The following is a 27,199-nucleotide window of genomic DNA, read 5'->3' as shown; positions in this document are numbered from 1 at the left end:
CTCGCACCACTGTACAATAATTAAACGATGACATTTACTTGAACTCTGTGGTTACTGCTGTCTGCAACGATGATTTGGTTTGTGGGGCTCACAGCGACACCTCGTGGCCAGTTTAACGATGAAATGTCAGAACCCTTTGAACTGAAACATCTGAAAATAATATTTTATAAAAGTTTTACAAAATAAAATATTTTTATAAAAAAGTTGGTAAAAAACAGAGATCTTTTTTATAAACATAAGAATAAAGAACTTATAAAACAAATATACAAGTTTACAAACCTTTTTACTCTTCCTTTATTCCTTAGGAATGTTTGAGTTTCTTGTGCATTGATTGATAAAGCAGGGGTTGGGTTTGTTATCCTTGGTGTGATCAAAGCTGGGTGTTTAGAATAATTTTGTATTTTAAAATAGTTACGAAATCTATTTCAATTTTATATTTAAAAACTATAAATTTAGGTTTTTTTGCCAGTATTTACATTTTAAACAGTTTTGCTGCTTATAAATATTGTTTCAAATTCACATTCATTTTTATTTTTTACTTTGCCACTTTTAATGCGTTGTATGTAGATTTATGGAAATAATTGTTAACTTCTTATCGAACTATCATTAAATATGTTAATCAGCAAAAACAAATTGTTGGTCACTACAACATCTTGTACATTAAATATTGCATTAATCCATACAATAAATTACAAACTATTCAAATTACATAGAATTTACAAAATTAATCACCTGATATAAAAGATCCCACAGATGAATCAACATTAAGTCGTGGTGAGGTGGTTGGGGAGGTAAAGGATGGAATGTAATTGCTCACTATGTCTGGGGAGTGAAATATGGAATGTAATTGCTCACTATGTCTGGGGAGTGAAATATGGAATGTAATTGCTCACTATGTCTGGGGAGTGAAATATGGAATGTAATTGCTCACTATGTCTGGGGAGTGAAATATGGAATGTAATTGTTCACTATGTCTGGGGAGTGAAATATGGAATGTAATTGCTCACTATGTCCTTGAAGTATGTAGATGTTATAATGGGGACAAAGCTGCACAAAATGGGGCAGCCAGGCGGTTCTGGAGGTCACAACAGCCAGCCCTACGAGTTTTTTTTTAAATCTATAACATTCTATTTTTTTCTGGCTGCACTGATACACTATGTTGGCCTGATTTTGTAATGAACTGACCAATGTTATAACATGGACCTTTAAGTTTTGGCTCCACAGTGTGTGAAGGTTTTTACACAAATAGTCAGTCAAGTACAAACCAGCATCTTCCTCGGACTGTGTTCTAGATCTTTCAAAGGTCCTTTCAATCTCCATTTCATTATAAACAGCGTTGCTACCGAGGTTGAATGAGAGTTGGGTTGGAGAAGTAAAAGTGACCTCACCAACACTTGACATCAATGCATGCAGTGTGTGCTCATTGTCATTGTGGAACTGAGGATAAAAAGTTTCAAATTGCATACTATTTTTATATATATTACATATTAAATTAGTCGTTTATTAGGTACAGGTGACATTTTTCATTAAATAAACCAAAGTTAGCACAATTGTTTCATAAGCCTTATTTAATAATTGTTGTTGTAACTCTCTTTGCCAACTTTACCTTTATTGTTACCATTCTTAAAAAAAAACGATTTAAAAAAAAGGGTTGTAACAATCACAACACCGCTTCAAACAAAATCAAAAAGATTAAACTCCTTTTTAATGCGGCAAAAATTTAAACAATATAAGTTGTAACAAACTGATCACCTCGATGCATCGTAGCATCCGTTCCTCAACATTTGATCTGATTAACTTCATATTTCTCAAGTGTTCCTTACTCTGGTGGGTCAAGCGAGTTATTTCGTTTTGGAAAGATGGATCAGTTGGCCTTAAATAAACAAAGCCTTTGAAAGCTAATCTCTAGTGGGGTGAAAAAAGTGAAGTTGTAGGTACGGCAATAAAGTTAACATTCTGAATTAATAAAACAGTATTTTATTTCTTTTAACATACAGCATGTAAGGGGCAACTACATTTGTAAATGATATCTAAGCTCTAAAAATAAAGCAGGTTGTCCAACAATGTGGGATACTTAACAATATTTACCTTTTTGTTCCATCAAGGAAATGTTGACACTTCTTCTCTGCATTTTCACAATGTCCACTCATGTTGACCAACTCCATTTCAAGGTTTTCTTGTTCAGCTTTAAGTTGCCTTTAAAATAAGAAACTTTAAATTCACTGAGAAACACTGAATTCTTAATACACAAAACAAAAAATGGTACACAAAAGATAATGACTCTGTGAAAATAGTTGTAATTTATATAAACATTGCGCTAACTAGGTGTTACCTATAGATGTTAAATTATAAGCGGTAATTATTTAAAATTTATTTTAAAACCGTAATTTATATAAACATTACTTTATAAACATTAGGCGATAACTATAAACATGGCAATACTACTTTATACTTTAGCTGGAAACTTTGAAATAATGTTGGTCACCTTCCTTCAGCATTGACATACAAGTCAACTTGTCCAAGAAGAGTTTTCTTTCTGTTGGTCAACTGAACAATACAGCGATCTATTGCCTGTAAGTACAGTAGTATTACATATACACAGTATGTGTATTAGTGCTTCTGGATTCCCAGTTTACAACCCTGAAGTGGGTTGCCATTTGATTTGCATGGGGCCAAATGGAGTTCAACTTTTATTCTTATGTTTAACCCTCTTCTGTGTATGTTTCACTTTATGTTACCAAACAACTGTTTCTAATGTAGTTTTGAAATTGAGTCACGAAAAGTTTTATATTAAAATATTATTAACATTTGAGTCACCAATAAAAAGTATAAGAAACCACTGGTGTACATTTTTGTGTTCTTGATCTATACTTATAGAAAAAACTTAATTATAAATCAGTACTAACTATATCGTAAATAAATATTCCACACTCACTTTAATAATGTCTGTTTTCACAGATTCTCCGGCGGTTTTAGATTTAATTTGTCGACTCTCAAGTTCAGTAATCATTTCGGACATCTTGGAAAACAATCGACGAACCTAAGATTATAGTTTCATCTCATTTTATTTTATTCTACAAGGGTGAGATTATACAGCATTTGTTTTCCTTGTAGTGGTTATTTAAGAACCACTCGGCTGGAGCAACATCCTGCCTAGCGACACCTAATAATAAATGGTAGGCTACACTTGAAATGCAAATACCTGATTAACTGATCTCATTAATCCTTGTATAAGTTGTTGGGAATGAACACTTAAACACGTTTCGCATAATTTCTTCTCACAGTGTTGACACAGCAGTGTTGCGCAATTAGATTTCAAGCATTCCTGTAAAGTTTGGTGCAAAAAAATTATAAAATATAAATTATAAATAAAATATATTTACAAAAAAATAGATTAAAAATATTGACAACAAAAAATTTACAAAATAACTGGCCAGTGTATAAATAGATTATCTTTATATGGTGTTTTAAAGATATTAAGCCAACTTGAAAAAAATAACAACATGTAAACATTGCATAAAAACATCTTTACCTGGCAAATCTTGATGTCGGAATTTGGTTTTGGTGAAAAATCCAAAATAGAAACTATCGTAAGATTGTTGGGGAAGTCGGATAAACCTCGCTTTGGTAGTTTGTGGATGGTTCGGCAGTGCGGACATCGTATGCTGGTGGAAAAATCTTTTTATGAAAACTTGATTGATGGTCTTACTTACAAATGTGGGCAAGACAATAAACAAAAATTCTATCTATTGTATGTGGGTGACGTCTTGCAGCATGGCACACTATGGGACCTGAGAATTAGGCCACGGTTGTCCAATACCCCCTTTATGGTCACTGGTTTGGAGCAATATCCTGCTAAGGATATATACATAATGATAATTAGTACAACTCAGTAGTGGTTAAATCATTAGCCACACAGAAAAAATCTGAACGATGCCTATGAGTTGACACGTATAAAATAAAACACCCAATATATAAGTACTAAAGTTACCCCAACGCGTATGTATGAATAAACACTCATTCAATATGAATTAAAAAGTATGTCCTAGGAAGGAACGAGGCAAAAGATATTTATTCAAATTTACCTTTTATCAATCACAAGGTTTTGCAGACAAGGTTTCAAACAGAATGTGTGTTGGCATGGTAGGATCTTTGGATGGACAAAGCGATCCAAACATACAGCGCAAGTCACTAAAGTTTCAAGTTGTTTATCCATTATTACATAACAATATACCCTATGATGTCATCTGAATAACAAAAGCAGTAAACTAATTATTTTAAAATAAAACAGCTTTGTATCTGGATATAAGATAAGCAGTTCAAATTAAAATAAAAAATAGAAATTAAAATCTCATTTACCACTGCAATAATAACATTCACATTGGTAAAAACAACTAAATAGACAGAAAAAGCTGCTTACCGCAAAAAAGATATGTTGTATACATGCCTAAATTTAACATTGCATATAATTTATTAGTGCAATAGATGAATAAACTGAATATAGAAGTAAGCAGCAATAGAAGGTAGAACACACAAAAAACGGTTTACTGAGGTATATACGCAACAACAATATGCTTAAATATAACCAACAATGCGTTTGGTTTGGACCCCAAATAAATTGTATTCAGAAAGCAGGGTAAATATTTTAAGTATACCATTCTGCCTGTATTTTTAAACTTTTTAAACCTAATGCAGTGAATGTAATTGATTAGTTTAGTTATTTATAATAAAGTTCAAAGAGGTTTGGTGTTACAGCTTCAGCCCTGTATGTGAAAGTGCTTGAGTGCTTTTGTGCCTTTATCAATCAGTTGAAACAGCATCCTTTACAGTTTTGAAAAAGATTTTGTTTTGTTGATGATAATAACTGCCGGGCAATGCAGCCCCCATATTAGAAACTCCATGTAAACTAGTGGGAAGATGCTGCAGCTCAGCACTGCCACCAAGTGACCTAATCCTTTCAACCAGTAGAATCTAAAATTGAAAACAAAGTGCTTAAAACAAAAGTAGTTGAATTAAATTTAAAAACAGAACCACTGACAAAAATGCAAGTGTTATTGTACAACATTTATGTCATTACATGATTCTTATAAACTTAGCAGGTCATAAGTAGCTATTGTGATGTAACAATACAGGCGTGTTATAACGACTGTCGTTTTATGAGCATGTGAGGATAAAGTAAGTTACGTTTATACCATTCATGAGATAACAACACTTATCTTCGCTACTCTATTTAAAGAGATAAATGTATGTTTTGTTATTTTGTGTTTGAGACATAGAGACACTATATACTGAAACATAGACATCACATAAACTTACCCCGTCATCTCTCAGTGGGTCATACTCACAAACCAAAACCAAAGTTTTCTTTATTTTCGATATAATTTTATTGGATGCAAGCAAAGGAGATATCTTTGTATTTAGAATCATTTGTTTCATGAGTTTCCTCACATCACCATCCAAGGTATCATCATAAACTACATCATCTAATTCAAATACTTTGCCTCCTTGTTTGTACCTTTGGGATTGCAAACATTACATTATATTATTGCACCTATCATCTTTATAGTATTTCAATTAGATAATGTTTGCACCTGTCATATTCAAAGCATTACATTACATGTATAATAAAAATGAAAGTTAAAACAGATTTAAAAGTCGTTTCCACGATAGTGTGGGATATAGTAGATACAATTTCATTTAAAATAGGGGGTTTTATAAACAGGGAACATAACATAATCTCTTCGATAACATAAGCGAAGATCATGTTATTTAAAATCCAAGAGATTGGAATCAGCAACAAAACAACCATTGTTAAAACACACTATGGATAGAAAGTGTAAGACAGTTAAAAGGCATGGGTGCTGAATCCAAGTCTTATGTATTCAGGCTTGAGTTATACGTAACCAAGATAATCATATAAACAATATATATACAAGAGTAACTTACTTATCAGGGATAAGGCTCGGAGAAACAAGATTCCATTTTTCTTTTAATTCAACATCAGATTTATCCACATGTGAATTCCTTGCTACAACATCAGCTAATTCAGGTCGATCGTTTAAACTGGAAATGATTATTTATATTTTTATATTTTGTTTGTTAATGTTAAAGATGTGCTTCTAGATCTAGAAATAGGACTGGAACTTTGATATCAAGTCTGTTAACAGTATGTTATGGTACAGAAATGCTTATGTGCACCAATGTAAGGTGTTTGGGGCTGCCTCCTATTATTCTTCTTAAGTTTTTCTTAAGTCAGTAACCCTTCACAGTTGATAACAGTACAATATATGCAAGTTGTTTCAAATTGGTATAATCTCTGTGACCCCTGAAAATATGCAACACCCAGTTAGGACCTGCTCTAACAATTTCACCCAATTATCTAACATTCTCAGGCGCCATAGCACAGTTGGTTATCGCACATGCCTTGAACCCAAAGGTAATGGGTTCAAGGTTCCTCATTGCTACAATTGTGGTCGTACCAAGGATAAAGTTACATTCATTCATTCATTAACCCAGTTTGGGAAGCCCTGCTCTAACATACGCACCCAATATAAGCAAGCAAAAACTTTGGAGCCAAGTTATTCATGAACATCAACTCTCGATAATGTTGGTAACTTGAGGTCATGAAGTTTAGTGGTTGTAACAAAGGATTCATTAGAGCTTGCATGGCTGGTAGTTTAACTGTAGGATCTGAGGCTTGCATCTCAATTAAACCAATGTAAACAGCCATTGCTAAGTTGCCACCTTGAAAAAAAGTTTTATAAAGTTGTGATTACAGGTTCAACAAAAAAAAGGTTTAACAAAAATAAACATATCAATAAACAGACTCCATTGTAAAGAAACAATGTTTACAATTACCTGCACTATCCCCAGAAAGAATTATCCTTTTTGGATCAACATTAAAACGTTTGCTTGATTTCATGAAACTGATGGTAGAGTTCATACAATCATCATATGGGGCTGGAAATGGGTGTTCGGGGGCTAATCTGTACCTGGGGGTGAAGGGAGTTAGTTAGGGCTATGTTGGGCAGTGAGCAAGTATCTCCTGTTGTGTGTATGGTGTTAGTTTAAATTTGGCGTAGTTTAAATAAAGAAGCGTTCCTTGGTGTTTCATTCAATGATAAAACTTTTCAATAAATACCACAACACATCATTAGGAAGTTAATTTAACCAGCTTACAAACATTGTGCAAATGACTGATAAGCCAACTTTGGAAGGGATTAGTTAGTGCAACATGGGGTAAGAAGGCCTTAAGTTGTATTTAACTTACTTAGGAGACATGACGACAAATATTGTTACAAGATCTTGGTTCTCTAAACTTAGTTTTTGTAACTTTTGTGAAAATCTTCAATTTTTTTCTAAATTGCCATCTGTATAATAAGACCTAAAATTATATTTAACTTACTCAGGAGACATGACGACAAATCCCGTTTCTTCAGCTGCTTGTATTAACAACGTTGCGGTGCCATCTGAGGAAGATATAAGAGAACAAATAAATTTTCAATAGGACATTTAACAAATGCTGTCTTATAAATGAAATAGCAACAGAAACTTCAAGCGCAAAGTGAAAACAACAGAAGCCTTGAAAGGTCCTTGAGATTAGTTGTTTTCATTACAGCTGCTTGTTATTATAAGCGCATTAATACGAATGGGAAAGTTAAAGTATCTATTTAACCTGTTCTAGATAAGATCGATGGTTAACTACAATATATTTTTTATGATTTTATGTTAAAATTTAGGTGTTTTTTTACTGCTGGTGTAAAATGTTAAAATTTACCCTACACCAAATATTAGATAAAAACAAAGTGCCAAAACTTGTAACAGAAAAAAGACAATGATAAAAACGTGATTGATATTAATATTTACTGGATAAAATATTTATGAACTTACTTATGCTCCCCATCACCCACCCTCCTCCATGGATGAAAATGATAGCGGGACCAGGTTCCCTTTTTCCTTGGAAACCTTCAGAAACAAAGTTGTTAAATTCGGAAAGTTAGACTACTTGGTGTTGTCTGTCTACTGGTCCATTTTAGCTTTCTACTCTTCTAGTTTATTTCATATGAATGACTTCTTCTACCAAGTTACACCAAGGGTTCTTGGAATTACAGCCAAGTTGTGGATAAGCACTTTTGTTTTGTCGCTATACCCTGTCTAAAATATTTCTAAATCTTCGCTGCATAATCAAAGATAAATAAAGTTATTAGTATTAGATAGATAACAACCTTTCTACTAATGCATTTGAAAGAATGAATTTAAATGCTCTTTTTTACCTGATCTTACATTGCCCAAAAGGCAAGCCAGTTATAACAGAGATCTTGAAACTTACTTCTTGGATGAAGGCTTAACAAACGTAAAACAAAACGTTGGTAATACCCTACGTTTTTTTATACCAGTTAGCCTCTAAGAGATAGATGAAGCTCACTTGAAACTTACTTCTTGGTGTTATGATGACAGTTTCCACTCCACCAAGCATTTCATTCTCCACCTTCATCCCATCTGGTAAAGTGGAAGGAAAGGGTATACTTGGTCTATAAGGCCACCATCTGCTGTAGCCTAACTTCTCGGTTGCAGTTGCCTAGATGGAAATTTACATTAAATTCAGTTAACTACTAATCAAGTGAAACTGTCAGAGAAAAATTGGAAAATAATCTTTAAGGTTAAATTTAAGAATGAGTAATGATATTACAAACTTTATACACTGTTAAAAATATTTTAATTTAAAAAGTATGAATCTAAAAAGAAAAAAGGCAACATATTTACTATTACACTAGAAAATATTTGCCAAATTTGTTTAAATTAAGATGTAACTAAATAAGTACATTAAAAACTTTATACTTTCAAAACATATTGTATGGATGTAAAAACAAAAGAAAAAACTTATTTTTATTACACTTGGAAATAACCAATGAATGGGTTTAAATTACTTTACTGCCATATCATACTTTATTGTAAATAGTATGAATGTAGAAAAGCAAAAAAAAGAAAACTTACTAATAATTCCAACATAGACTGGAGATTAATGAGCATTTGGTATTTGAATCTATGCGGCACATCATGTGGTATAGGTCTGTGTATTATGTATCCAAACAACACAACAGATGCAGCAACAGTGAGACCAAATTTCTTCAGTATTCCCATTTTTTGTGCTTCTAATTCAGTATATACAGATTATTATCCAACAGCCTATTCTGTTGCCAATCTGAATTAAGAAAAATATAATCATAATAAAAATTATAAAATTAAATAAAATTATTATAAAATTAAAAAATAAAATTATAAATAAAAAATACAACTATGACAAAATTGACTAAGAAAAAATATCAAATTATATACACCTCTAATAGCAAGTAAAACCACAAACACACAATTGGAAAATGCGAGATATTTATGAAGAATTGAAATGAGTTGCGCTCATATATATTTACAATCAACAGAAGCCAAAGTAAACAGGAAACAGAACATTATAAATAACTTTATTGTTTAGGAAAATAATAAAAAAAACATTTGTTTGTAACAAAAATTGCATAAGGGTTAAGTTATAATAGGACTGTCAGTTATCTAAAATTGCATCTTTTTAAAATAGCGCCTTTCATACATTAAAAATAGCATCTTTTAAAGATTTGAAAAATATTTTGTTTTCTTGATAGTAATAACTGCCAGGCATTGAAGCCCCAATGTGAGAAGCTGCATGCAAACTAGTGGGGAGGTGGTGTAGCTCAGCACTGCCACCAAGTGACTTGATTCTTTCAACTAATAGGATCTGAAAAAAAAAAAAAAAATGTTAAAACGCATAAACGCAGGATTTTCTTATAGTTGTTATATTTTTAACAGCACTATTAGATAAAAAGGTTTCTAATCTATGTGGGTGAGGTCCCCCGCTGCGTGGCACGCGATGGGTCCTAGATTGGCCCATCACCTCAGATAGCAAGGTTAAAGAAATATTTGCCTTCAGTGTCTCTATTAAAATAATCATCCTATTAATTCACCAGCACCATATATAAAGATACTATATACAATACTGAAACATAGATATCACATAAACCTAAACATAGAGGCACTATATACTGAAACATAGACATCACATAAACTTACCCCGTCATCCCTCAGTGGGTCGTACTCACAAACCAAAACCAAAGTTTTCTTTATTTTTGAAATAATTTCATTGGATGCAAGCAAAGGAGATATCTTTGTATTTAGAATCATTTGTTTCATGAGTTTCCTCACATCACCATTCAAGGTGTCTTCATAAACTACATCATCTAATTCAAATACCTTATCACCACGTTTATACCTATGAAGTAATAAAAACACAACATAAAATCAAACATTCATGATCTATTAGCGGCTTATCTGGTATAAAAAACATAGAGTATTTCTGACATATCATCTGGCATTCGGCAAGACTTCATCAAGAAATGATTCCTTCACAAAACTTTGGAAATAACCTTCAGGTATTTACTTTGTTTCAGGAATAATACATTCTCACTGCAAGTGCATACCTTGCACAATTAGTGTAGGCTTGAATGAAAGAAACACTTTATCCTCCCATGGCGTTTTTGGATTTTTTCATTTTTTTAAATGTATTTATGGCTGATAATTTAGACAACCCATTAGTAACCACTGGGTTGAAGCAATTGCTGTTAAGTGTCCTGCCGAAGGACACAAACGCCCACAATGGTAGCAGCGATGCCCAAAGACATATAATGGTAGCAGCAACAAGCCTTGAACTCATTACCTCTAGGTTGCAGGCAGGCTTAATACATAAACAATATATGACCAAGAGTAACTTACTTATCAGGGATAAGGTTCGGGGAAACAAGATTCCATTTTTCTATTAACTCAACATCAGATTTATCCACATGTGAATTCCTTGCTACAACATCAGCTAATTCAAGTTGATCGTTTAAACTGGAAATGATTATTTATATTGTATTTATTTACGATTATCAACCATTTATGTCAAAGGTCATCAAAAATTTACTTGGCAGAGAGAGAACTGTCCGTTTTGAGGAATTTTACTAAAAAATTTGAGGAATTTTACTCAAAGATATTCAAACAAATAGACATAGCAACAAAATTTATTTTTTAGCGGGGATCAGTTTTAAAATTACCGAAATAAATAAACATATATATAGATTATTTGTAATACTGTAAAATATTACAGAAATATAAAAATCAAAACATATTTACCCAATATAAGCGAGCCAGAATTTTGGTAACAAGTTATTGTTGAACATAAACTCTCTGCTTTGTTCATAACTTGGCGTCATGAAGTTTAGAGTTTGTAGGATGGGGTATAAGAGAGTTTGCATGGCTGGTAGTTCAACTGTAGGATCTGAGGCTTGCATCTCAATTAAACCAATGTAAACAGCCATTGCTAAGTTGCCACCTTGAAAAATGTTTATGGTTATAGACTGATAGTTAGTTACTTGGATGCCTACAATCGAGTTGCTAAAGCTTTTGCAATGTGTGGATAATCAAATTAAATTATTAATTTATGAATTATACGTAAACTAATGCCAAAATATCTTTAAGTTTAAATCTGTGTGAAAAATATCTTTCATCCAACAAAATTTAAATATGTTTTTAATGGTAAGCAGGTTTTAATGACTTTCGTTTTGTCGGTACATCCTGTCTCATTGTTTAACTATTTTTCAATCGATAAGAGTTATTATTGTATTATCCATGGTTGCCATTCACACGCTCACAGTCAAGATGTTGAAGCTATTAAAACTGTCTTGAATTGATTGGTTATTCATCCTTTTAGATTCAGCAATTAGAAAACTAAGGTATTACCTGCACTAGTGCAACAACTGTCTGCAAATTTTATGAAATAATGTTCACAATTACCTGCACTATCCCCAGAAAGAATTATCTTTTTTGGATCAACATTAAAACGTTTGCTTGATTTCATGAAACTGATGGTAGAGTTCATACAATCATCATATGGAGCTGGAAATGGGTGTTCTGGGGCTAATCTGTACCTGAGGGTGAAGTAATTGGGGTGAGGACACTTAATGAAACTTTTAAAATCTTCCTAATTTCTTTCAAAAACATGGTCAATTGTTACAGTGAAAAAATTTTGTTCCAAGAATTTTATTCTCGTAACTTTTGAAGAAATTTTTTGTTTCCGATTATTTTAAAAATCTTTATCTTGGTAATAACACCTTAGTATTTAACTTACTCAGGAGACATGACGACAAATCCTGTCTCTTCTGCGGCTTGTAATAATAACATCATAGTAGTATCTGGGGAAAGATATTTAAATAATAATCAGTTAATAACCTGATGATTGGTTTATTAAGGTTATATGTGTGTCTTGTCTGCGCTGCTATATTCTTATTTTGCTGGATCTAATGTTGCCAGCTATTTTTAGTCATTACTCTTTACTATGATGCAATTTACATTTTTAGTCAGTCACTACTATAGTGCATTTAACATGTCACTTCAATATATATAAACAAACATATTTTTATCAAGAAACTAAACAAATAATTAGCCTACCTGTATTCCCCATAATCCAACCCCCACCATGGAAATGAATGATAGCGGGACCAGGTTCCTTTTGTGCTTGAAAACCTTTAAAACAAACTATTTTTAATCACTGTTGCGGCAAAAAATAATATATGCATAAAACGGCATAAAGTAATATCTGCATAAAATAGTAAATGCGTGAACGGCAGTAAATAACATTTAATATATGCGTAAACAAAGTATTTTTTAGTCACTGTTACGGCAAGGGTTTAAACTAAAGATTCAGATAAGGCCCACCTATTTATAAAAATAAGACCAAGAACATGTTTTTAATTGAAAAAATGTGATGAAGTCTTGCCGGATGGCAGACAAAACGTTAGTAATACACTATGTTTTTTATACCAGATAATCCTGTATTCTATGTGGGTGAGGTCCTGCAGCGTAGCATGCCATGGGTCCTAGTATTTAGGCGAGGATTGGCCCATTACCCAGATGAGACTCTAAAAGATGCTCTTTTCTTTACACTGATCTTACATTGCCAAGTCAGTTATAACAGAGATAGATAAAGCTCACTTGAAACTTACTTCTTGGTGTTATGATGACAGTTTCCACTCCACCAAGCATTTTATTCTCAACCTTCATCCCATCTGGTAAAGTGGAAGGGGGTTTTGGGATTGCCCTGTAAGACCACCATCTGCTGTAGCCTAACTTCTCTGTTACACTAGCCTGCATATAAAGTAGATTCAAAACTATAGTTTATAGTTGTGGCCAAAATATTAGCCTACATACCCCCACATGCATATTTCTTTAAAGTTACATATGTGGTAACACGTAAGCGGGCACGAGGTGTATGAAACAGAACACCGGTGTTATAACGACTGTCGTTGCCCCGGCATACAAGGATAAATAAGTTACATTCATTCATACTTATTCTGTATATATAAATATTAAACAGTAAAGTGCCATCTTGCTACTAAATAAAAGACATTTAAACAACACAGAAGAAAAAAAAGTTACCAATAGTTCCTGGAAAGAAACCACATCAATGAGCATTTGGTATTTGAATCTATGGGGCACATCATGTGGTATAGGTCTGTGTATTATGTATCCAAACAACACAACAGATACAGCAATAGTGAGACCAACTTTCTTCAGTATTCCCATTTGTATGGGAGATAGATTAAAACTTGAATGATCTGTAAAAATAAATGAGATGAAACACATTAATTTTAAACGAGAACTGGTGCTACGGAATACGTAACAGACAAAATTGCAAATTGAATATGTAAGCAAATATAATATAATCAAATCCAGCAAATTGTATATTATAAGATTTATATATTTCGCCTAAATGGCATCGTCAGTCTCTGGAAAAGAATCAAAATTAACTCTGATGTTTTATTATTTATACAGAACTGTACTATATATTTACTATATACCATCAACTGAATAATATATATCAATGCAGTATAATTGAAACCTGCCATTCAACACTTTATCTGATTAGACCTGTAGACTCATCTTGGAATTTAATATTAATATTAGCATCGAAAAGAAAGAATCGAAAAACTAATCTCTGCAAATAAGTTTTAACACCACATAGAACTAAACTTGGGACAACCTGCCTTTGTTTGCATACTAGGTAATCATTTATGTATAAACCTGTGGTGCGTGATGTGGTTAGGCCTGAATCTACTTTGTGGTAAAGTAATAGTGTTTTGGGGTTTTGGGCCAAGTCTACAATGTTTGAGTTGCAGTAATTGGTTCCTTCAGCGTTGTTGGTCAAGAATCAAGCTAAAAAATTGTGTGCCTAATTATCATTGTTTTATTTGCCAACTGTGGTGCAAAAGTACATACCCTCAAATGTATTAATATTATTTTATACATCCATGCACCACATGCATCAAACATAAGGCTCTTACTGTCTGAAGTATTTTCAAGCTTCCTGATTAAAACTTACAAAAAACACTAATGCTTTGAATATAACCGCCTATATCACATTTTGCCTAATCATTTATGTTGGTATGATGGTTAAAAATGAGATTATTACAATGGATGCAATAGTTAGCTTCATATCTTACCTCATTTTTTTGCTTTCCTTGTTTACATCAAGCTTTGATTGTTCCAAGATTACCAAACTACCAATCATGCCATTAGCATCCGTTTCATGAAATCATTTTAGCTTTAAATTAGCATTACATAATCTACATTCAATTGCGTTATCTGAAATTACAAAACAAATTATTCAGTGATAGTAAAAATAATTGTAAAAAAAGTAAAAATAATTCAATATAATATTCACATCATTAAATTAAAGAAATTAGCAATTTAGATACAGTGAATGAATGAAAAACATGACACTAAACACCACTTATGGATTGACACATTTTGCATAATCAATAGAAATTGTACCATTGTAACAATATACAAGTTAAAACACTTGAGTGTAAGTACATATTAAACAATGTATTTTGACATTAAGTGCTTTGCCCATTAATTAGATGCTTCAGAATTGCATAGTTTCAAAAATATTGCTTCTTTTTCTGTTCTGATGGTAATTAATTACAATAACACACAAAAATACAGTAGTATTATAAAACACATTTTGAAAATTACTCCTTCATATAGAACACTTCCTAAACTTCATATAGAGCATCTAAAACATAAAAATTGATTGCCATGCCAGGTGACATAAGACACATCGAGTGTCAGAAAAATGTTACAACCTCAGAAAAACATTCCATACAATGTTATATTATCCGTGGTGACAATACACCATTGGGTAATTCATATTGACAATAATATGATATTTATGTTCAACAGAATGTATTATGACTCATCAATGGAGTAAGTTTACTATGAAAACAAAGATGGAATTCAAACAGATTAATTATAAATATGGAGAATTGGGCATAACTTTTGCGTCATTGTTTCTTAGGTAGCAATTAAACATATTTTTTGCTTGGGTTAAAAAGTATTTTTTTTGTAATAAAGAACTATTTTTAAAATGCTTAAACTATTTTAAAATTAATCTAGTTTAGGTATAATCCTTCAAATTGGGCAAACTGTTGCGGACATAATGTCTTTGGTTGAAATTAAACAGATTTTGTTTTTCGGTAAACAATTAAAAAACATGGAACATTTTACATTAAAAATATCAACCATTTTTTTTTAAATAACATAATTTCAGAGTTCTTCAAAGGGGAAAAATGTGTTGCAACATAGTATTTGACTATTTTAGGCACCAAATATACATTTTTTTACTTAAATTAAAAAAAAATAAAAAAAATATGGAACTTTTGTATAAAAAACTGCTAAAATAATATTTTAAATAACCTAATTTTGTAATTTAAGTAGAGTTTTTGAAGTAAGGCTGTTATCATTGAAAAGCTTTTTTGATCTTCTGAAAAAAGATTGAATTCTGTTTTCCATAATAAGTGTTTTTAAATATAGCGCCAAGACTTGCCGTTGCATGTAAACTGTTGGGAAGATATTGTAACTCAACACTGCCACCAAGTGCCTTTATCCTCTCATGCAAGATTATCTAAAAAAAGTCATTTTTTAGATTGACTGAAATATGGGTATTTGGTTAACTGTAATGGAACAAAACTATCAATTTTTACGAGTGTAATCAACTTAACAGTAAACCAGGGGAAAATGACTAGATATGTACCTAAAATTAAACAGCATCCTACAGGCATAGGTAACAAGTGCTAGTGCTACCAAGTAGGACATGCAGTAAAACCACAGGTAACAGTAATTCGATTAAAAAATTTAAAGTTTTGGTTACTAACAATGTCTGATAAACAACAAGCACTAAACACAGAGACACTATAAACTGACACACAGATTATCAATTAAACTCAACCATAGAGACATTATACTTAAAATTTTAGGCTTAAACATAGACATCACATAAACTTACCCCGTCATCCCTCAGTGGGTCATACTCACAAACCAAAACCAAAGTTTTCTTTATTTTTGAAATAATTTCATTGGATGCAAGCAAAGGAGATATCTTTGTATTTAGAATCATTTGTTTCATGAGTTTCCTCACATCACCATCCAAGGTATCATCATAAACTACATCATCTAATTTAAATACTTTATCACTGTGTATGTATCTGAAAACAAAAAATCCAAAATTATCCCCAAAATGTGTTTATCCCTAAAAAAGTACCTCAATAAAAATAAATTAAACTAGATTATAACACTTCATTATATCCTATGCTACAAATTGTTCTGTGATAATTCAATACCAGGAAGACAAATTATGGATTTTAAATTAGGGTGGGGAAGCTGGGACCTTTTCATACTATTATCTCGTTCCATTTGGTGGTAAACACAGAACATTTAAAGAATTATAAAACCGTGTCCTTAGGACTCCCATGAACTGTTGTTAATTGTTCAAAACACGATCAGGATATTTTGATATTGTGTGCTAAAGGTGTCCCATCTTCCCCTACCCTACTTTATGTGCTTGAGTTTTAGCCTAACATATAAACAATATATCGACAAGAGCAACTTACTTATCAGGGATAAGGTTCGGGGAAACAAGATTCCATTTTTCTATTAATTCAACATCAGATTTATCCACATGTGAATTCCTTGCTACAACATCCCCCAACCAAGGCTGGTCGTTTAAACTGGAAATGATTTTAATATAAGGTTTATAATAGTGTATGATAATTCTGACTTTGAAAATGTGGCAAAGTTACATAGCATTTTGGATGTATATTGGCATTTGAAAATATGTTTGTAAACTTTTAAATAAATAGACAACCTCAAAATTAACTACAAACATTACTGTGCCTCAATGCACAACAAGACAAAAGGGGTGATATAATGGGCCTACACTGGTATGCATACAAAGGCTATTGCGTGCCACAGCTAGTCACCATCTATCTATACATAATGGGATATGTCAGGGGATATGAATGGCCCAAGTGAGCTTTGAACCTTAAACCCTCTAGTTTTATGACAAACATCAAAACAAACATACCCACCCAATATAAGCAAGCCAAAACTTTGGAATCAAGTCCGCTGAAAACATAAATTTTTGGTTTTGAACATGACTTGGAGTCAGGTAGTTTATCATTTGTAGAATTGGGTAAATAAGAGCTTGCATGGCTGGTAGTTCAACTGTAGGATCTGAGGCTTGCATCTCAATTAAACCAATGTAAACAGCCATTGCTAAGTTGCCACCTGTAATATATACATGTTTTAAATTATGTTACTTAAACTTCCACAAACGCATTTGCAGTGTAGGTGGGTTTAGCAGTCGCTATTTTAACAACTGTCGTTTTATTTCTAACTTCTCTTTGTAGTTTTAATTAACCTGATCTTTGTTATCGTGTTTATACGGGTGTAATGAAACCAACTTGTTAATCTGTAAATTAAGCTTAAGTAACACATATTCTATATAAAGCAAACATGTTTACAATTACCTGCACTATCCCCAGAAAGAATTAATTTTTTTGGATCAACATTGAAACGTTTGCTTGATTTCATGAAACTGATGGTAGAGTTCATACAATCATCATATGGGGCTGGAAATGGGTGTTCTGGGGCTAATCTGTACCTGGGGACGAAGGTAGTTATATGGGTAAGGACACTAATATCTTTTGTTTTTAAAATTACCCAAAAGTTAAAGGAGTTAGGTAATTAAACATATATTTTACAAAATAGGTTGCAAAACATGATTGAATCTTATTGTACAGTCAGGAGCATTTTAACTAAGAGAAGTTTAATTTATAATCCGAAAATAAACATCAGCAACCACATGAACTTTGCACTAATGACTAATAAACCAACTTTGGTCTCACTACCAGGTCCATACATGCCCTGCCATAAAGCCTAACCCATATAGAAAATTCATTTCTACATTTCATAAACTTACTCGGGGGCCATAACAACAAATCCTGTCTCCTCAGCAAAGTCTACGAGTAAGTGCATTGAAGTTTCTGTAAAATAAACCTTTTATAAATATTTGCAAAATACACATTAATACATATTTTTGCTTCTATTAAAAATTTCCAGTGTCCTACAAAGTGTAGACCAACTATTTTTATCATGGGTTTTAAAATTAATTTAAGTTAGCACAGACTTATTTAGATTTGATTGACAGCTACAGATACCACATTAGAAGAACTAATTTAAGCGAGTTTGAAGGGTGGTGTTTAAGTATCCTTACCCACATTCAAGAGTGCTGACACTCAATAATAAAGGTAGGTAATATCGATACAGAAAAGTTCTCTGTTATCTGATCCGAAAATTTTCAGCTTAAAATTTGTAAAAAAGTGAATTTCAACTTTAGTTTAGTTGTCATCATGGGTGTTTTCTCTTAACACCTAAATGCCCACAATGATAGCATATATATACATATATTATTAGTATAATTATTTTACATTGCTTTTTTTAATTGTTATTCACTCTGTAAAACAATGTCCAAATTCTTCACACTTTCAATGCATTCCACTCTTTCTATTCTATATGGTATAAGGTCCCACAGTGTGGCACGCCATGAGTCCCAAATTTCAGGATTGGCCCGTTACCTAACCTCCTAAAGGCCGGGATTGGCCCATTACTGTAATTTTTGGATATGGAAACAAACACAATTATAATTACTTACTCAAGTTTGCAAACACCCATCCCCCACCATGGAAGTAAACAACGGCAGGACCGGGTTTCTTTCTTTCCTGGAAACCTTTAGGAGGTAATACGGTGAAATAAATAATATGTTTTTTATATGGGATATGGTGAAATATGCAACATGGTTTGGGCTAATACGGTAAAACATTTTATAAACTGTATGAGCAGCCAACTGTCTTATTAGATTGTGAAAATAAGTGATAAAGGATTTAAAAGATAACAGTACATATTCTATATTTGCGAGGTTCCACAGCAAAGAAAATCATGTAGTTTAGGCCAGAGTTGTTACATTACTACCTGTAAAGCAAGCCAGTTATAACAAAGATAAATGAAGCTCACTTAAAACTTACTTCTTGGTGTTATGATTACAGTTTCCACTCCACCAAGCATTTCATTTTCCACCTTCATCCCATCTGGTAAAAACAATGGGAGTGGCATTGGGATACGCCCAGGGTACGCCCACCACCGATCAAAACCCAATTTCTCACTGATTCCACCCTTAAGATATAACACAACTAGGTGATTAAGTTTGAACATGTAAAATAATGACTATGGTAATTAAAAAACATTTGAACAGTCAACTATTTCATGGTTTATTTTCTAAGAATGAGACCCAAAGCATGGAAGTTTAAAACATAGAATTTTTAAAACAAAAAGTTACTCAAATAAAGATACATTATAGAAATTTTTGTATAAAAACATTTCCCCTTACCAAAAATTCAGAGAGAGCTAGGACATCAACTAGAAGTTGAAAATACAATGGGTCATGAACCTCTGCCGGGATGGGGCTGTGAACTAAATACGCAAACAAAGCAAACAGTACAGCGAATGTTAACGCTGATTTCTTGATCATCCCCATGGTTCTTATGCTCCTGGTGCTGTTGGTATATAAATATGTAAATAAATTTCTTTTTGCCATTAATTTTACATTATATTTATATTAATATAACTTCTATCTAAAATGACATGAATTTCTAAGTGAATTTCGTTAGTTAGAGGTGCTGTACCCATTTATACTTAAAAAGTTAAAACTGTAAGCTTATTGAGTAAACTGTATGCTGTATAAATGCCTGCCTTGAACTGTTAACCTGGTCTGTTTTCAAGGTCTGCATACGTTAAATTAATAAGTAACTAATTAATTGTGAAATGTGTGAAGTATTGCTCTCGTATGTGTTTTACTGTTGTGTGTTTTACTGTTAATACTATTCTAACATTTAGTAATAATATCTTTGTTTACAAACAAGATCATGCGTTGCTTTTGGAAACGTAAACAACAAATGATGACGTAACGAGAGAATCCTTCTTCTTTTTAAATTTGAGAGAAATCACAAGAAAAAGGTAATTCGCAGCTTTCGGTCAACGCTCGAATTTTAAATATTTTTCGAAAGTTGTGCATTGATAAGGGATTTGTTATCAGTATTTCTGACTTATTTTAACGATTTTGCGAATATATTAAGTGAATATGGAGTCGATATCGTTTAGCGATAATGAAATCAAACAACAGCTCGCCGCTCTTGGCTATTTTAATGTTTCTGAAGACAGAATGAAGCAATTTCGCAAAGGTACATTTAGCGTTGTTTTGACTCTTAATGTTAACATTTATATTCAAGGATTAAATGCAGTGTTACAGTTCTTACCATTATCGTAAAATATCAACCATTTTTTAAACTAACTATTGTGGTGTGGTAACCTTTGGGCAAGACGCTATATCGTAACTTATTTTCTATAACGTTTTTCCAATGCTGCACTGCGTGTTATAATATGCGAGAAACGCCTATAGGTCACCAAACGCAAACTTAAACAGTTCTTAATGTATATTTCACCTAGATCTCCACAAACTGATAGAGCATGACCAATCCACAACAGGCAGTTCTTCCTGGTTTACTGGGGTCTCTTCACCAACTTCAAACTCTGGACAATCTGGTAACAAACTAACAATAACATCTCTTTTATTAGTTTTTTACTTAAAAATATACTAATTCTTCTTCCCTTTTTCAGAATTCAGTGAAACTTCAGATAAAAACCCCACAATCTTTAGATCTTCAATGAAACCGGCATCTTTATCAAGATTTCAACCTCATTTGCAGGTTTTTAATGTTCATATTAACAAATATGATAGATTTATAGCCAATTTCCACTTAACACGTTTGTGTCATGAATGCCTACGCGTTTAATAGAACACAAATTAAGGCCCATACAGTTATTATTCTTGGGTCATCTTAAAATTACAGGATAATTTGTAAGCGGGCACGAGGTGTATGAAACAGAACACCTATGCTATAACGACTGCCAATTTCCCTGCAAATACATGACAAATAAGTTTATTCATTTATTCTCACATGTCACTACATAAGGAATCGTAACTAAGCAATGAAAGAAAGGTTAAATAAACTTTTCTTTTAACCAAGGTTGACCCTCACCCCTCCCCTCCAACCATCTCCCATCATTCCCCTCACCCAATGGATCCAACACATGATGAAACTCAAAGTGAAGCATCAGATATTTCTACTCATGACCAGGCAAATACTTTGCTACTTTATATACCAGTATAAAACAAGGTGTATGAATATATCATGCTGGTATGGTGTATGAGAAGACACCCATGTTATAATTCGACAGTGAGCATGAGGTGTTTGAATACACCATTTGTGTCTGGTGTATAAGAAGACATCCATGTTATAACTCGACAGTGAGCACGAGGTGTATGAATACACCATGTGTGTCTGGTGTATCAGAAGACACCCATGTTATAACTTGACAGTGAGGATGAGGTGTATGAATACACCATGTGTGTCTGGTGTATGAGAAGACACCCATGTTATAACTAGACAGTGAGCATAAGCTGTACTCCCATTTTATAACTTGACATAAACTTAAGGTGTACTCACACTTTTTGTATGGTATAAAAAATACTTGTATTTTATACACACAAAACAACAGTGACCATAAGTTGTATTACAGGCAACCCAGGTTTACACACATGCCTTAAACATATAATCATCCTTTACCTCACCCAGCCAAACTACCCCAGTCCTCACTTCACATCAACCCACCCATCTACCGAAGCCTCAACACACTGGACTGACCACGTATTCACTGATGCGACCGACACCGATAGAACACAAACACCAGAACCAGATCAGTCGAGTCAGAAAGTGATTCGAAAACGGAAAGTTCTTCGGTAATTGTTACATGAGATATTATTGTTTGTCATATTTCCCAAACTACACAATACATAACAAAATATTCCATAGGAAACAAGTAGACGGCACACCTCGTGTATACAATGAATCATTAGTGGAGGACAACAACATGATGTATCGGATGAAAGGAGAATCTTTGGACGATTCTTTTCTATCTCGAGTCTCACCGCGGATCCCTCTTCCACCTCGTCCTAATACTGCAAGGCCAGCTGTGAGTGTTTAAGTGTGGAATTGCACCAGTTTAATACTACTGTGTATAAAACTGTGTCCCCAATATTATGACATAGTCCCAAGTTAGTAAGCAATGTTTGACAATACATTTTCCCCCGTATATATTAATTAGATTCTGTTCTATAAATATAAAACGCTTGATTTTTCAGCTGAAGGAACATTATCGCTCAGCATTCGAAGAATTTACGAATAAGAATCAACCGCCTTCATGTAGGTTATGTTTGCTCACTTTCAAGTATTAATAAGATTGTTATTGTTAATCTCAATATCTCTACAGTTATTTGCCCACTATCAAGTAATAATATGTTCTTGTTGTTTTCATTTATTGGTTAATATGTTTTTTATTGTAAATCCCAATATGCAGTTATGTGCTCACTGTTAAGTATTAATATAAAAAATCTGTGCCCACTGTCAAGTTTTAACATGGCATAGTTGTTTTGTTATCATTAACCACATTATTTTTTACAGTTATTCGTCCAAGCACTACAAACCCACACACAAGAAACCTTAAGAAAGTGGATCCTGTGAACAAGTATGTTGTGGTAACATTTACAAATATTCTAACACTAACACCTATATATATTGTGAGTTTGTAAAACAGTGGAAGATTAAAACCTAGATAAAAGAAGTAGTAACTAGTAATTTAAAAACCTAAGAAAATGCATATATTCATTTAATGGGGCTGGGATAACTATCAATATCATATATATTCTATTCGAATAAGAGACTGGCGATGCCATTTAGTGAAAATATATCTTTTTTTTAAACAATTAGTGAGACTTTATTTTTGTAAGTTAAGTTTTCATGGCACCAGATCCATCATATATATATTTGTTTATATAACCTTTATAAAGGTACCACCAATACAAGGAGTTTTGGTCAAATATCAAAGCACCCGGTGAAAAATCGCATAGGAATCTACGTTGGGAAGTTAAAGCACAAATGATGTATAAAGAGGAACCAGCACCAGTACGTATCGTTTGCTATCGAGTATAGACAAGGCTATGGTTTTAAAAAGCTGGGGTGACGGCACAAAGTAAAACTGCGAGCTTTTGTAACTAGTGTAAAATCAAGTCAGAAAGTTTGCCTTGTGATCTAGTCTTCAAACTGAAATTGAAAGGCTAACCCTAAGCCTAACCATGTTGTCAGCAGTCAACTTATTTTAAAAGACAAGGTTTTGAATAGAAAAGATTGACTTATAAATTTTTTACTTCTTTGGGAACTATCGGATTCAAATAACGTAACCCAATGTATTTAATTTTATAGAAACCACAAAGGGTGTATGTGCCGAACACATACGTTGTACCGACAAGCAAAAAGAGATCTGCGTTACGTTGGGAAGTCAGACATGCAATGGAACATGGGTTGCCGATTCCAACAGCATATGATGTGTATTAGATAATTTTGTGTAATGTTGTCCTTTGTATTTAGGCAGATGTTGTGAGATTTTACAAAATAAAAGTTTTATACCATGATATTGTTGGGTACATTTTAAAGGGGAATAACTATACAATATATTTATTTATTTGAAATATTTAAGAAGTTGAACTGCATATGTTTACATATAAACTGAACACGCATACCTTCAGCAGTCTATGGAATTCACCATGGCATTAAACAATTGCCGCAGCAATTTCCACAACGTTGTTTGTTACTTCAGCAGAAAAAAGTGGCGCATCAATGCCACCAGTCTAGTGCAGTACGAGTGTTTTAGAAACACTTTGGACGAATAGAAAAATGCTAATTTAAAACCAGGAGAAGAAATTATTCCGGACTTAGTAAAATATCATGATTGTTGACATTGATGTCTCTTTGCCTTTGTAGTGGATGGGCCAACAGATTTGCGAATGCATTATATAAAGAAGACATACTCCCATCTGTACCAACTTCGTATATAAACGACGTCCCATTTTTGTCCAACTCACAAACTTGCATGAAATTGTCCTGCAATGCAATTATTTAAGTTACAAGAAAGTTTAGAATAAATTTAAAATACCTGCATTAAAAATAAGAACTGTAGATATAAAAAAAACAATCCAGAAGAATAAAACAGTATGGATGATAACTGAGTCATAGTTTCTTGATATTTACAACTTTAACATCTATGACCTTACCAAGCTTTTAGTGTGGCTGAAACAAAATCCTAAAACTCAAGCTTGCTTACAAAAAAATACTGATACTCAATGAACATTTTTTGGGTGGATTTCATTAAGAATTTGCACTTAACTTCAGCTAAACAGACATTGCACCCAGAAAGCTACATTTTTAAGTCCCCTGCATGTCACTAAACATCCCGTTATGAATGGACTGAATTATATAATGGAACAATTTTACCGTGACACAGTTTCCATCATTTGGTTCCTCATGAATATAAACACAATCACAAAAGAAATATGGATTCGAATTTAACTTCTGGAAGCTCTGAGAAGTGAATATAAAATAAGTTGAAAAAATGGAACGGTTTTTATTGTTTAAATTAACGGGGACCTCATAAAAGGTGTTTCATTCAATGAAGGCTATTTTAAACACAACTATGCACAAAAATAAAAACTAGCCTTGTAGTAACTACCCACTTGCGGGTAATAGGCCAACCCTGGCCTAAATCTCAGGTCAACATAGAAGGGTCTCACCCCCATAGAGTACTATACCGTTACCTCATACTTGTGCTTTGGCTACCCCACCAAAATATTTTCTGACCGATTAGACGTCCTATTCAGAATTTAGGAGTCAAATAGAACATTGAAACGTTGGGCAGCGTAATTCTTGCCACAAGAGCCAAAATACAAGTACAGAATGACAGGCAGCTATAGAGTATACACCATTACCTCATCATTCTCACAAAACTTTAATGCTGAGCTTGATCTCCCAAATACAAATATCATCCTCACAACATAAGGGGGAGGTCCAGGTTTATCTGGATGTTTCACTGATGGTAAATTCACCATATTTTCAACTTGGTCAAATAACGTTGATAAGTTAAACACTTCATCATCAACTTCAACCATCTCCGATTCGTTGAATTGTGTCCCAATGTCTTTCAACATAAACATAACATCTTGCCCTGATGGTTGGAAGTCAACAATCTGGTTGAAATTAATATATTAACATATGAAGAAAGCAATTGTTCAGTTATGTGTATAAACAAAGAAATTCTTAATGGATGAAGAAAAACGTCGAAACATTTGAAGGTAAAAAAAAAAGACTATACTTGTTTTCTACTATTTTTCTTCTTAAATAAGAGGTAGCCTATAATATTTATAAAATAGCATGAAAAATATTTTCAAATGAAACTGTAGTTTGGTCATTGCATACATTACTGCACTACTACTGTTAAAATCACATGTTCTACTCTTTTAAAACAGAATAACATCACATAAAGTTACAAACCAATTGTGGAGTTTGATTGAGCAGAACCAATGCAAACTGATGCCGACTGTCAATAAATGACTTGGTTTTTATAAAGTTACGGACAGCTCCAGTTAAAACTTGGAACACAGCTTGTTGTTTCATGGATTGAACGGTTCGTTTGAATTTGTTTGTGAACATAATTGCAGAATGATCAATACAAAGTATCTGGGGATGTGAAGGTTAGAATAAAAAGTAATTAACAAAAATTAAAATTCACTATTAAATAGTTATTATTTATAGTAGGGTGGGCCTGTGGGGTAAGACAGGACACATTTTTAAATTTTTTATTTGTCTTACTTGGTAGTGAACAAACAAGATTTAAAAAATTATAAAACTGGATCATTACAACTCTCATAGACTATTGTTAATCGCTTAAAACACGATCAGAATATTTAGATACTATGTTTTAAAAGTCTTCTCCCACCAATTATCACATCACAGTTAACTCTAGATTCAAAATAAATAAACTCACTATTTTTTCTGGGCAGTTCACTTTTGGTGTTACACATTTCCTCTTTACTGAAGGTTTACGATAAAGTTTCTGTTTAACAATTGGTTTGGTTTCTGTCTCATTTGGAATTTCAACAGGTTTAACAGTTTGTTCATTTTCATTTGTTGAATGTTCTACGGGTCGCCTGGGGTTTGTTGTTTCTTGTAGCTGCGTTTTATCAGTTTCGACGGGTTTCTCATTCATTATAACACCTTACCCTAAAAAGCCTGTCTGTTTAAAGTTTATACTTCATAAACGTTTGTTTTCCAAAAATTCAGGAAAATAGCCGGGAGTTCCCCAGTTTCTATTATCCACCGTATGGTGGCGTCAATGATTTTTTAATTAAGGGACTCTTTTACTTTGACAACTTTTTGGATTCCATCACACCAGTATATGTATATGCGAAGTCTGATATATACAAACAAAATGTCTAATGAAACGAAGTTTGGTCCATACATTTGTGATAGCGGGGTGACTAAAAGGATATGTTAGCAAGTTACATTGAATGAATGAATGTAACTTACTTTATCCTCGCGTGGCTGGAAAACGACAGTCGTTATCACACGGGTCTAACACCTCGTGCCAGCTTACGAGTTACCATGTATGTTACTTTGTGGGTGATTATTTTTTTGGGAATTTTTTCATTTTTTTTATGTATGGCTGATAATTTGGACAACCCATTAGTGACCACTGGGTTGGAGCAATTTTGTCGTTAAAGTGTCTTGCCCCAAGGAACACA

At 32.9% G+C, this 27,199-nt stretch overlaps 5 protein-coding genes across 9 annotated transcripts in view; 1 reads left to right on the top strand and 4 right to left on the bottom strand.

Moving 5' to 3' along the window:
• The window catches only part of LOC100182288 (RING finger protein nhl-1-like), a 6,707-nt gene extending 2,464 nt beyond the window's left edge, over positions 1-4,243 (bottom strand). Inside the window, exons 1-11 of the mRNA XM_009862049.3 lie at positions 4,086-4,243; positions 3,533-3,665; positions 3,203-3,325; positions 2,936-3,040; positions 2,486-2,571; positions 2,089-2,196; positions 1,753-1,873; positions 1,266-1,437; positions 733-822; positions 280-376; positions 39-150 (exon numbers count right to left, since the gene is read on the bottom strand). Coding sequence (XP_009860351.1) covers positions 39-150; positions 280-376; positions 733-822; positions 1,266-1,437; positions 1,753-1,873; positions 2,089-2,196; positions 2,486-2,571; positions 2,936-3,040; positions 3,203-3,325; positions 3,533-3,665; positions 4,086-4,216 — 1,278 coding nt within the window. The 5' untranslated portion in view covers positions 4,217-4,243. The remainder of the gene's footprint in view (positions 1-38; positions 151-279; positions 377-732; positions 823-1,265; positions 1,438-1,752; positions 1,874-2,088; positions 2,197-2,485; positions 2,572-2,935; positions 3,041-3,202; positions 3,326-3,532; positions 3,666-4,085) is intronic.
• A 3-nt stretch (positions 4,244-4,246) lies between these two features.
• LOC100183854 (arylacetamide deacetylase) lies at positions 4,247-14,706 on the bottom strand. Of its 4 annotated transcripts, XM_018813959.2 has the most exons (11): positions 14,559-14,706; positions 13,495-13,673; positions 13,114-13,203; positions 8,437-8,488; positions 7,891-7,965; positions 7,406-7,469; positions 6,859-6,992; positions 6,546-6,744; positions 5,947-6,063; positions 5,317-5,515; positions 4,453-4,971 (listed from the first exon to the last, which is right to left on the bottom strand). In XM_018813959.2, exons 2-11 carry the CDS (start codon positions 13,639-13,641, stop codon positions 4,801-4,803), a joined length of 1,248 nt encoding a protein of 415 aa, XP_018669504.1. In that variant the 5' UTR covers positions 13,642-13,673; positions 14,559-14,706; the 3' UTR covers positions 4,453-4,800. The 4 variants fall into 4 exon arrangements, with proteins under 4 accessions (XP_002125784.1, XP_018669504.1, XP_002125860.1 ...); XM_002125824.2 differs by lacking the exons at positions 4,453-4,971; positions 5,317-5,515; positions 5,947-6,063; ... (3 more) ...; positions 7,891-7,965; positions 8,437-8,488 and adding exons at positions 9,148-9,763; positions 10,096-10,294; positions 10,795-10,911; ... (2 more) ...; positions 12,188-12,251; positions 12,508-12,582 and having other exon boundaries at positions 13,062-13,203; XM_018813960.2 differs by lacking the exons at positions 4,453-4,971; positions 5,317-5,515; positions 5,947-6,063; ... (3 more) ...; positions 7,891-7,965; positions 8,437-8,488 and adding exons at positions 9,148-9,763; positions 10,096-10,294; positions 10,795-10,911; ... (2 more) ...; positions 12,188-12,251; positions 12,508-12,573 and having other exon boundaries at positions 13,062-13,203.
• A 157-nt stretch (positions 14,707-14,863) lies between these two features.
• On the bottom strand, positions 14,864-20,101 carry LOC100179956 (neutral cholesterol ester hydrolase 1-like). Its single transcript, XM_002125913.5, has 9 exons — positions 19,841-20,101; positions 19,479-19,626; positions 19,109-19,183; positions 18,377-18,440; positions 17,925-18,058; positions 17,484-17,682; positions 17,007-17,123; positions 16,403-16,601; positions 14,864-16,021 (listed from the first exon to the last, which is right to left on the bottom strand). Exons 1-9 carry the CDS (start codon positions 20,045-20,047, stop codon positions 15,857-15,859), a joined length of 1,308 nt encoding a protein of 435 aa, XP_002125949.2. The 5' UTR covers positions 20,048-20,101; the 3' UTR covers positions 14,864-15,856.
• Positions 20,102-20,491: 390 nt separating this feature from the next.
• LOC100179155 (hydrolethalus syndrome protein 1 homolog) lies at positions 20,492-24,037 on the top strand. Its single transcript, XM_002125991.5, has 10 exons — positions 20,492-20,690; positions 20,956-21,051; positions 21,127-21,215; positions 21,537-21,647; positions 22,146-22,309; positions 22,383-22,542; positions 22,712-22,772; positions 23,031-23,094; positions 23,417-23,531; positions 23,829-24,037. Exons 1-10 carry the CDS (start codon positions 20,591-20,593, stop codon positions 23,958-23,960), a joined length of 1,092 nt encoding a protein of 363 aa, XP_002126027.1. The 5' UTR covers positions 20,492-20,590; the 3' UTR covers positions 23,961-24,037.
• Positions 23,931-27,199, bottom strand: part of LOC100176833 (BRISC and BRCA1-A complex member 1) — a 3,743-nt gene continuing 474 nt past the window's right edge. Inside the window, exons 1-5 of one of the 2 annotated variants that reach the window (XM_002126142.5) lie at positions 26,443-26,748; positions 25,950-26,135; positions 25,388-25,645; positions 24,897-24,983; positions 23,931-24,506 (exon numbers count right to left, since the gene is read on the bottom strand). In XM_002126142.5, the coding sequence (XP_002126178.1) occupies positions 24,327-24,506; positions 24,897-24,983; positions 25,388-25,645; positions 25,950-26,135; positions 26,443-26,664 (933 nt within the window). In that variant the 5' untranslated portion in view covers positions 26,665-26,748 and the 3' untranslated portion in view covers positions 23,931-24,326. Of the gene's footprint in view, positions 24,507-24,896; positions 24,984-25,387; positions 25,646-25,949; positions 26,136-26,442; positions 26,749-27,199 lie in introns of those variants that run through there. The other variant, XM_018813965.2, reaches the window with a different exon arrangement.

This window comes from Ciona intestinalis, chromosome 11 (assembly GCF_000224145.3).
Source record: "Ciona intestinalis chromosome 11, KH, whole genome shotgun sequence".
NCBI classification, from domain to species: Eukaryota; Metazoa; Chordata; class Ascidiacea; order Phlebobranchia; family Cionidae; genus Ciona; species Ciona intestinalis.
This window is presented reverse-complemented; position numbering and strand designations above follow the sequence as displayed.